General features: G+C 43.0%; 1 protein-coding gene across 1 annotated transcript; it reads left to right on the forward strand.

Annotated features, from left to right (window-relative positions):
• Nucleotides 1-3,361: 3,361 nt before the first annotated feature.
• On the forward strand, nucleotides 3,362-9,562 carry LOC124862169 (THO complex subunit 6 homolog). The gene is made up of 13 exons (XM_047355984.1): nucleotides 3,362-3,515; nucleotides 5,041-5,132; nucleotides 5,214-5,278; nucleotides 6,120-6,223; nucleotides 7,531-7,568; nucleotides 7,645-7,693; nucleotides 7,798-7,869; nucleotides 7,954-8,056; nucleotides 8,124-8,173; nucleotides 8,260-8,322; nucleotides 8,461-8,571; nucleotides 8,657-8,785; nucleotides 8,861-9,562. The coding sequence occupies exons 1-13, from the start codon at nucleotides 3,501-3,503 to the stop codon at nucleotides 8,939-8,941; spliced, it is 972 nt and encodes a 323-aa protein (XP_047211940.1). The 5' UTR covers nucleotides 3,362-3,500; the 3' UTR covers nucleotides 8,942-9,562.
• Nucleotides 9,563-10,943: the final 1,381 nt, after the last annotated feature.

Genomic DNA, 10,943 nt, shown 5'->3' on the forward strand with positions numbered 1-10,943 from the left:
TCGCACAATCATCAGTCTCACACAACTGTATGCCCGACTGTGAGGCTGGTTTCTAGGTTTCCTCCATATTAAGTGACCGAAAGCTGTATCCGCTGCAGCGGTTAGCAGCGCAGCTAGCTCGGAGCTACACAAAGATCCCGACAAACACACCGCGGCCCCCCTTTCATGGAAAACATCGGCTTTCCTGCGTTTTCCACCCAAAACTCACCCCTCAGTTGGCCTCTGCACCCGCCAGTAGACCGATGCACGGTCTGGACCCACAGATCGTGAACCTTTCACAGATTAGACATGCTTATTTTCTCCTCCTGCTCACCCTCCGACTTTTTCTGCTGTGTCCCCCCCACCGCCGCTACAGCAGCACACTTCCTGCCGCTGCCGCGCGCGGTGAGGCTAGCGGCGCGACGCGACGCGACGCGACGTGGGTCTAAACAGCAGCGGCGGCAGGTTTGTGTCGCCAGGGTCAGAACCGAACTGCCCGCAAAATAAAACATTCTTCTTTTTTAGTTTGCTAATTAAATGAATTAATCTGTATGGAGTCCAAACATGCCACACTCATCCCAAAGGGAACGAAGTGTTTTATGTGTGTGTGTGTGTGTGTGTGTGTGTGTGTGTGTGTGTGTGTGTGTGTGTGTGTGTGTGTGTGTGTGAGAAGATAAACAGAGCATCAAAATGATCTAATGCTACAAACAGATGCAAAATCATAAAATCTGCAGATTCCAGACGCAGGAAAAGCAGACTGATCACAAGTCAATAATATCAGACATTCAGTAAAAAAACAGACAAAAACGCAACAAGAAATTTTACACAAACACAAATATAACCAGATATTACAACGGAGGGAACGAAATGATGGCGAAACAACACAAACAATAAGAGCAAAAATATAAACACAAGCTGCAACATGTGCAACAATCAGAGAAAAACAAGTAAACACAAAGCAACAACACTGACCCACAACAGGACACCAAGTCGACAAAAAGAAGGATGACAAAGAATTTGAATTCAATGATTCACAAATTACACAAGTTCCTGCAGGAAGCTGCTGAGGTCCTCTGCAGCTCTGAGGGTCGTGTGAGCAGCAGGATCACCTGTGGAAAGGGAGACTCGAGAGATAAGACAACGCTGCGATTTGACCAATAATCAACCATCAGCAGCTTTATGTAGCTGCACCACAATAAATGAGTGACCTCTGTGAGCCCTTCAGTCTGACCTCTGAGGAGAACCTGGAATGTTTCAGCTAGTTTCAAGCCTTTTAGAGCCTTTTAGAGTATAAAACAACAGCAAACAGATGTTGCAAATGCACAATTTTATTATATATGTGTATATTGTACATTGTAAATTTGTATATTCTGTAAAACAAAACCAAAGAGCAAAAGTGGACCGGAGTCAAATTCCTTGTTTGTATGTCCGGACTTGGCAATAAAGCCGATTCTGATTCTGATTTTAACGTCCAAACTGATGGGTTGACATGTTGCAAAGGAAACAAACGGCTCAAATTTTCCTGGTTATGTTCTTTTCCAAGAATAAAAGAAGCAAAACAATCAAATTTTAGAAAGTATCCATTTTGTTAGCAGGAGCCTGGTGTCAGTCTGCAGAGGACAGTGATGAGAGGCAGGTTCACCCTGGACACACACACCCACAGCGGCCAGTTTGGACTGTGGGAGAGAATCACAACAAAACCTAAAAATCAGGCAGAGAAAAACTAAATGATATCTCTTAGGAAAGTCTGAAAAATAATCAAATGCTTGAGATATCTTGGAAGAGTAAATGCAGATTGGAACCTCCTGTAGGTTTCCTCCAGAAGCTCAGGGAAAAAACTGCTCTGTTCTGCTAAGACTGTTTCCTCCAGATGTGGAGAGTTGAAGTTCTGAGAGAGAACTGAACTCAGGGCTGAAAAATGATGCAAGTTATCGACTAACGAGCTAATCTAAAGTTGATTGATCTAATCAATCGACTAATGATTAATTGATGAGATCTGACCAAATCCACCCAAACTTTCTGCTACAAACAGACCTCCACTGAGTCCGTTCTGGACAGAGGTGGGTGGAGAAGCCAAGAATTATACTCAAGTAAGAGTAGAATTACTTCTACATATTTGTACTCAAGTAAAAGTAAAAAGTATTTGGTAAAAGTAGAGTACACAATAAGAACATCTGATTTAATATTTAGAAATGATTTAATCAGACAAATAAAAATATAAAGTTAGGTGAAAATTCTGGTATTTTGAAAACTAAAAATTGATTTTTACAAATAAATAATTACAAAATAACAAATTCAGGCAGAGGGAACCTTTTTTCTACTTAAAACCTATGAGACCAGTACTTACAGTAGGTAAGGTTTATGTGTTAGAACAGGGTGAGGTACTTCCTGTGGTAGTTTCTACTGCTTCCTGTATGTTGACTAGATCTGACGGCTCAGCAGACAGAAAATAACACCAGAACAATGAAGCCGCAATGAAGCCGTGAGTCTGGTGTCTTTTAGATCTTCATCCAGTCATGTGACTCACAGCGAGAAGCTTGGTCCAACATTTTACTCAAGTAAGAGTAGCAGTACTTCACAATAATATTACTCAAGTACTTCATCAAAATATTACAAGTAAAACGGATGATGCTGTAAAGCTACTTCTGGAATTACTTTTGTTTTCAAAAGGTTACTCAGGTAAAAGTAACTAGTTACTTCTGGATACTTCTGAATATGTGTGGAAACAGTTGAAGTCCAGTTAACATCAGAGGTCAGGCCACGGGCCGGCTGTCTGAGACTGGTCCAGTCCGGCTCTCATTTGGGCAGGAAATGTGTCTTACTCTGGAAAATTCTGCAGAATATTTAAAGCGGGTCAGACGGGGAGATGTAATTCTTCTCTGGGAGTTCTTGATCCACACTGGGTTCTCCTTCAAAAGGTGAGGCGTCCTGTTCTCCAGCTGGCTGCTGTTGATGTGGAGGAGCAGCAGCTGTTCTCCAAGCTTCCCAGGATGATGGAGTTCTTCTCCTGATCTCTGTGGTAGAACCTGGTCAACCTACAGGAAGCTCAATGCAGCTGCTTGCATCCAGGAGCTGGATCTGTCAGTCACGATCCAGCTCCTGGTGGTGAAGACCGAAGCGTAGATGGAGCAGCAAGACCAGAGCATCTCCCTCAGGAGTCAGGTCTTTGAAGATCAGATCCGAATCAGACAGATCGGAACCAGGATTACATCATGAACCAGATTAAATCTCAGTCGGTCGGTACAGCTCCAACCAGGTGGCTCCGACCACACTTTCTAAAATAAAACTCTTCGACTTGTTTTTCTCGGAGGATATTGGGCTTCTCTCAGCTCGGAACCAGAAAGACGCTGCTGGTCTGCATGTCCCAGAATGCCGTGCTGTGGTGCTGACGTCATATTTCAGCGCCACTCTCCGTGTGTTTCCCTCCTGTTGCTCCGTTGTTGGGCTTCCATCTGCTTGTTCCTGAGTTCTTTGTTTTTCCAGACGTTTTCCCAGAAGTTCGGAGGATTCCCGCGGCCAGGATGGGACCCGTAGAGGTGAACTCGGTTCCGGTCAACATTTCTTCATGGTTCTGTGGGATCTCTGTAAAGTTAAGACACTAAAACTCAAAAACCCGCGGCGCCGTTTCTGAAGATATTTTTGAAGCAGCATAAAAAAATAATTTACACGGTTCTTTTTTACCGAGCAGAGAAGCTAAAAGTTAATAAGGAGAACTTCTATTATATTTCTCCCTTTTTGGGCGCAGAAGTTTGATTCTTCACAAAGAAACGAACTCCCGTTTGAAATCCAGCGAATGTTTGTTTGGATATTAATCTAAAATACAGATATTAAATGAAACGTTTTAAGCAGTTTGACATTAGACTCCGTTTAATGTTTAATTCGGGCAGAGTTTGGACCAGTTCTGAGGTTATCTAAGAGGAAAATCCGTTTGATTCGTTGGGTCGGAGGTCATTACTTCCCGGGGCTTTGTCTCTGCAGGGTCACGTGACCTGCTTTCAGGGAGCCAACCGAAAACTGAGCATGCGCACTTTAAAATGCTCCCAGCCCCACGAACAGTTTTTTGTTGAAATTAATATTAGACAAAAACATTAAAATACAAGAAAACAAAGTAAATCCACACCTGTGTGTAGAACAGTATCTGTTGCTATTATTATATATATATAATAACATATATATATATATATATACACATACATATAAAATAGAAATGATTGAAGTTTGGTTTAGTCTATCTTTGTGAATGTGAAACTTTCCAGTATACAAAGGAAGTTGGATGGAAAAAATGCCCCCTTTCCAGGTCTTTATCTATAGGAAATCAAATTATGCCAGTTTCTTGAAATTAAATTATTTTTCCAGTTTTCTGCCTAGTGTAACGTTTAATAATGGTCCAAACATCCTGATGTAGAACATGAGTAATTAATATCCAATAGAAACCTCGTCAATGTCTTTTTAACTTGTATGTTATAAAGTGTTTTATAGAGACTTATTTTTTTATTGAAACTAAATTTAGCCCCCGGTAACCAAATTATGTTCCAATGAATTTCCCATAAGAGGTTGAACCAATGGGAACTTCCAGAAGACAAAGGTACCTCTTATTATTTTCTTTTGGTGACAACAACCTCACCAATCATTATATAAAAGAGCTCTTCTTTGATATAAGCATATGTTTCTCGCTTATAAAAGTTGGATAAGTCGATGGATATCTTTACGTTTTATAATCACGTTTAAGCAAGCATCAAATTCCAGCCAAAAGATTAAAAACAGGACTTAGAAGTACGCTTGATAGCAGCTATTCAATGCTTCATAACTTGAAACTTCCAGGCCACCATATTTTTTTTACATTACACAATATAGCTTCTTTATCACAATAGTTTTATTTGTCCAAAAGAAATCATATCAAATGTTATCCAGTGTGTTAGGTATGTCTTTAATTTTTTATCATTTTCTCTAACGATAAGGATACGTTCAGCGATATTTCCAGGTAACCATGGTAACGTTTGATCCTGTCTGATCAGATATAACATTAATAACTCGTTACCATCATGTCTTCTCTGCCTGCAGCTCCTCCACATGTCTGTTTTCTCCCAGAGCTTTTCTCCCTGCGGACGCTTTCTGGCAGCTGGGAACAACTATGGAGAGATCGCCCTGTTCAGGTGAGACGAAACAAACACTCCTGATCTGACTCACCTGCAATCGGCGGGAAGCTCACACCTGTCACCATGCTTTGTTTTCAGCCTGGCTGCAGCACTCAGTCCAGACGCCACAGCAGCCAATCAGAAGCCTGTTCTGACCTTCACAGGTGAGACCTGCACACCTGAGGGGTGCGTTTCATTTGTGTTTCTCCTTTGTGAAGAGTTGATTGTCAGTCTGTGAAGGGTTAAAGGTCATAAATCACCTGTAAATTCAACATAAAGTCCTCACAGCATTAATAAAACAAATTGGTTTTAAAACAAGCAGAAACTTTTTATTTCTTTCTTTCAGGTTGATTTTAAAAACTCAATTTAAAACAGTTTTATCAAATAAAATACATTTTTATTTTAACATTTTAAGAAACATTTTTATGAGGCTTTTTAACACTTAATCTGCATTATAAAATGTTTTTTATTACATAAGTGCTTGTTTTAGAAAGGAATAATATTATAAATTAAAAATCAGTGTTTTTTTATTTTTTTGAGCTACTGTAAACATTTCTTAGGTTTGTGAGTTATTGTTTGGTTTCCCCATTTTTAAAATCCTTCGTTTTTAGTTAGAAAAAGTGATTATGCTATAAAATATACTTTGTAAAAGCTTATATGTTGTGTAAAAATGCTTTTTAATCCATTTATTGCATGAATTGTTTTTGTCTTTAACTAGAAGAAAGCCTTTTTTCTCCTAATAAATTTGCACTGTTAAAATGTGAATTTTAACTTAATGTTGTACAAAGATAAATTTGAATGAGATTTTTGTGAAAAGCAACTCTTTTCATTAAAAAAAGTTTTTGTTAGCACGGCAAACTTTAACATTATTGAAGTTATGAACAGTTGCATTTGTAAATGATTCATGCTGTGAAAAGGTACTTTTTAAAATACTGTAAAGCTGTAAAGAACCAGTCCTGGTTCTGGAGTTCTGGTTGGATCCCAGTCTTGCCTTGTCCTCTGCAGCTCATGAAGGTCCCGTGTTCAGTCTCCTGTCCACCGACTGTGTTCTGCTGAGCGCGGGAAACGGAGAGGTCAGCTCCTGGAGCTGGAACGAACTTACCAAGAAGGTAACGTCTGAACTTATGGAAGGCCATTAGTGCCAGAAATCAGCCCGTCTCCAACCTATTTGTAAGAAAACTTCAACACACATAACTGTTCACAGAGGGGTCAGTACTTTTTAGAGCAGCAATTCCAGCTGCAAGTACTTTTGGATCAGTCTCCATGAGCTCGCCATATCTTCCCACTAGGATTTTTACCCATTCTTCAAAGCTAATGTGCGCCAGCTTCTCCAGCGATATTCAAGTCTAACCAAACATTTTCAATTGGACTGAGGTCTGAACTTTGACTAGGCCATTCCAACACATTTAAGTGTTTCTCCTTAAACCACTCGAGTGTTGCTTCAGCAGTATGCTTCAGATCATTTTATGACGGAAGGAGAACCTCCGTCCCAGTCTCAGATCACAGGCAGACAGGTTTTGCTCCAGAATACTCCTGCATTTAGCACCATCCGTCTTTTTCTCGACTCTGACCAGTTTCCCAGTCCATGCCGCTGACAAACATTGCCACAGCATTATGCTGCCACCATCATGTTTCACTGTGGGGATGGTGTCCTTGGGGGTCATAGGATGTGTTGGGTTTGCACCAGACAGCATTTCCTTGGTGGCTGAGAACTTCAATTTTAGCCTCATCTGACCAGAACCCCTTTCTCAGTACATCTGGGGAGTTGCCCACGTGCCTTTTGGGAAACTCAAATGTCCCTTCTTATTTTTATGGCTACGTAATAGCTTTTTTCTGGCCACACTTCCATTAAGCTCAGCTCTATGGAGGCTTAATGTGGTCCTATAGACAGATGCTCCAGTCTCTGCTGTGGAACTCTGCAGCTCCTCCAGGGTTACCTTTGGTCTCTGTGCTGCCTCTCTGATTATTCCCCTTCTTGCCTAGTCTGTGAGTTCTGGTGGGCGGTCCTTTCTTGGCAGGTTTGTTGTGGTACCATGTGCTTTCGATGATGGATTTGATGGGACTTCTGGGGAACATCAAAGATGTGGATGTTTGTTTTTTTTTAGAACCCCACCCTGACTTGTACTTCTCAAAAACTTTGTCCCTGACTTGTTTGGAGAGCCCCTTGGTCTTCATCGTGTGATGTCTCCTGTTTAGTGGGGCTGCAGCCTCTGGGGCCTTTCAGAGAAGGTGTGTTTATCCTGACAGATCAAGCGACAGATTGCACACAGGTGGACTTCATAAAGCTTACATAAAGTACAGCATTTTTACACCAACCGGGCGATTTCAGCTGCTAATGGCTTGCCATAAGTCACAGCTTGTTGACAGGCCTAGGAGCTGCAGGGTCAACATGAAGTGATGAACTTTGTCTCCTCAGAACGTGAAGCCGCTGTGGACGAAGAGGCCGAACTACAAGTGAGGATGACTCTGCTGCTTCCAGTTTGTTCTGAAGGACGACCACAAACTCATGTCTCTGTTGTGTCTTTGGCAGATCTGGTCTGGAGATCCCAGAAATCAACTCCATGGTCATCAACCCTCGGGTGAGAAGGCAGTCACTGACCTCTGACTTGATTTAAAGTAAGGTGATGTAGGCGAGTTGATGAGCTGATGAGGAAGAGTCTCCCTGTGTGTTTTCCTGTGTTAGGACAACAGTCTGGCAATCGGAGCCGGAGACAACAACATCCACATCCTGGACCTGGAGCACGGGGCCTTCAAGGTGCGTCAGCTTCTTCTTCTGCAGCAACCACTCAACCTGTTGTCTCTGATCATACGACTAATATGTCACCTCTGGTGTCCTCAGGCGACCCTTCAGGGTCACACGGACTACTTGCACTGTGTGTGCATGCGTGAGCGGGAGGCAGAGCTTCTGTCGGGCGGAGAGGACGGCGCTGTGAGGATGTGGGGTGAGTAGCAGCCACCATGTGGACGTTCATCAGCAGACAGTGAGGTTGATGATGATGTGTTGTTTAGACAGCAGGACGGGTCAGTGCGTTCACTGCATCGAGGTCTACAAGTACGAGGTGAGAGCTGACACCAGACCAGGCGCATGATGCCATTAAATGTTCTTAAATCCAGAGAAAACTGAAGAAAGTCCGCTGTGTTTCAGAGCTGCGCGAGACCTCGGTACGGGAAGTGGATCAGCTGTCTGACCACAGACTCTGATTGGATGGTGAGAAGTCATGTGACACGTGAGATTTTGTTTAGACACTGATGGAAAAAATCTTCCAAGCTGACCGAGCTTCTGTTAACCACTGGTTGCCATGGTGATTCCTTCTTCGTCAGACTGTTGTTGTTTGTGTTGCTGCAGCTGTGTGGTGGAGGACCTTCTCTGTCTCTGTGGCATCTTCGCTCCCTGTCTCCAACCTCGGTGTTCCCTCTGAGAGGCTGTCAGCGTCAGGCCACCTTCCATCAGGACATGGTGGGAAACAGATTTACATCGCCCACAGAGCGGACAACAAACAGCAATTCTCACTGTGTGTGTGTGTGTGTGTGTGTGTGTGTAGATCCTGGCTGTGGGTGAGGGGGCCTTCGTGTCCCACTGTCTGCTGGGAGGAGAAGTCAAGGCCCGGATCCCTTGCACACCGCCAAGCTTGAACACAATGCAGCTGAACACCAAGAGCTCAGAGCACCGGGTGAGACCCTGAACGCAGCACCGGAAGCTGCAGGTGTGAAGGAGCGTTCAGTTGACAGGTGTGTTTGTGTTCCAGGTGTTGACGGTGGGCGGCGGCAGCAGCAACATCGACGTTTTCACCAACCTGTCCTACAGAGCCTTCTCACTCAGCTTCTGATCTCCGTTCCTCAAACTGATTGTGAGGTTCAGTGAAGGCTTCACAACCAGGATCAAATCCTGGACTATTTCTGCTGCGAGTTACAACCAGGAGGAGTTCTGATGAAGAGTAGACCCTGAATGAACTTAATAAAACCCAGTCTTTGTTACCTTTTCTACACTGATTCCATGTGTCTGTTAACATCTAGCGGTCCGATTTCTTTATCTGGGAACATAAACTGTTACATCCATAACACCACGGTGAAAATCCATTCAGACCCGTTGTAACATGACTGCATCAAAGAACAGGAGCCTCCTGGGTCCTCACCACACCCTTTCTAGATGGGTTCCGGCTGCAGGAACCAGAACCAAATCCAAAGCTGGTAGAAATCTGCCCACATTTTGGATGGACCACGAATGGACATTGGATCTTTGTGGTTTGAGGAAGCTCAAGATTTCTCGTTATGCTAAATGTGCCCAGCATTGTGATTCCAGTCATCAGCTCTTAAGGCCAAATTTTCCAACCAGGGTTCTGCAAACTTCTGGAAAGATTTAAAGGTCTTCCACTTTCAGCAACGCTCAGAGCTTTTAACCAGTAAAGTTCAAATTGATGTTCTGAAATACACATTGAAGCAACTCTTAACGGTGGGATTTCTGGTTCTGTTTGAATGGAGCCGTGTGTATGTATGTGGTTACGGTTTAGAGTGGCAGTCTGTGGCTCCAGTATGACCACCTTGAAACAAGCTGTATTAGTGTGATTTTTACTGGTTTTATGGCTGTGGTGGGTGGAGATCTGCATGCTCAGACTGCGGCTGCTGGACTGCTTCTGAATCAGGACATAAACGGTCGGGCATTCAGGCGCCACAATCAAAACGCACACAAAGGATCCAGGAAGTGAAGCTCCAGATAAAAAGACGTTCAGGAACCCGAAGTGGAAACAAACTAGGCCTGAACTCTGTGTCCTCCTGTCCAGCAGGGGGCAACGTTGCAGCACTGATTTCTACAGGTCCATCTCAATAAATTAGAATATGGAAAAGTTCTGTTTCAATTGAAAAAGTAACATTCTGATATATAGATTCATTAGAGTGAAACAAAGCCATGTAAAAAAAAAAAGTTAGCACACCCTACAACAGCCAGTGTGTTTTTCTAAAATTATTTAAACATTTATATATGGATATTTATCAGTTTTAACCAGTATTATTAGGGGGTGTAGTGGTAGACTGCCCCCCAACGTATGGAGACTCTGGTTTGACTCCCGATCCGGGAAACTCTGAGTAAAATCACAACAGGTGGGCATGAGAACATCATTACTCTGCATTGTGAAGGTTTGTTCTGTTTAAGCTCCAGACATTTAGTTTGGTGTTCCTGACTGTTGCAGACAGGATGAAGACCATGGGGAGATCCAAAGATCTGAGGCCTACAGAAAAGATCGTAGCAGCTTATGTGTCTGTTTCAGGACTTCCGAGAGCTCGGAGGAATCTGAAATCAGCCGTTCTGATGTACAGAAGATAGTCTACCAGAGGAGGACATTCAGATCCATCGCCATGTCCAGGCCTGGTCGTCCAAGCAGGTTGATAAAGATGCTCAAAGAAGTCTCAAAAAAAAACCTAAAATGCCCTCAGGGGATCTACTACAGGTTCTTGCTGCTGTTGAAGTGCATGTCTGTCCAACAGAATAATGTTCATTGAGCAGATAAGTCAATCTAATTATGTGGACACCAGAACAGAAGACATGTTTGGCCTAAACTTCATACCTACAATGAAGCATGGAGGTGGAAGTGTCATGCTTTGATGCAGCCGGAGCTGTCCAGCTCACCATCACAGAATCCAGCATGAACTCTACAATGTATCAGAGGGTGTTTAAAGAAAATATGAGCAGAACTGGACCCTGGAACACAAAAATGACCCAAAACATCCCACTAAACCCACATTTTATAGCAATGGGGTCAACAGTGGCTCTTACAGGTAGGGTGTCCAGACTGTCACCTTGGCTTGAAAACATACTTTTATTCATGTCTTTTTCTG

This window comes from Girardinichthys multiradiatus, chromosome X (assembly GCF_021462225.1).
Source record: "Girardinichthys multiradiatus isolate DD_20200921_A chromosome X, DD_fGirMul_XY1, whole genome shotgun sequence".
Taxonomy (NCBI): Eukaryota; Metazoa; Chordata; class Actinopteri; order Cyprinodontiformes; family Goodeidae; genus Girardinichthys; species Girardinichthys multiradiatus.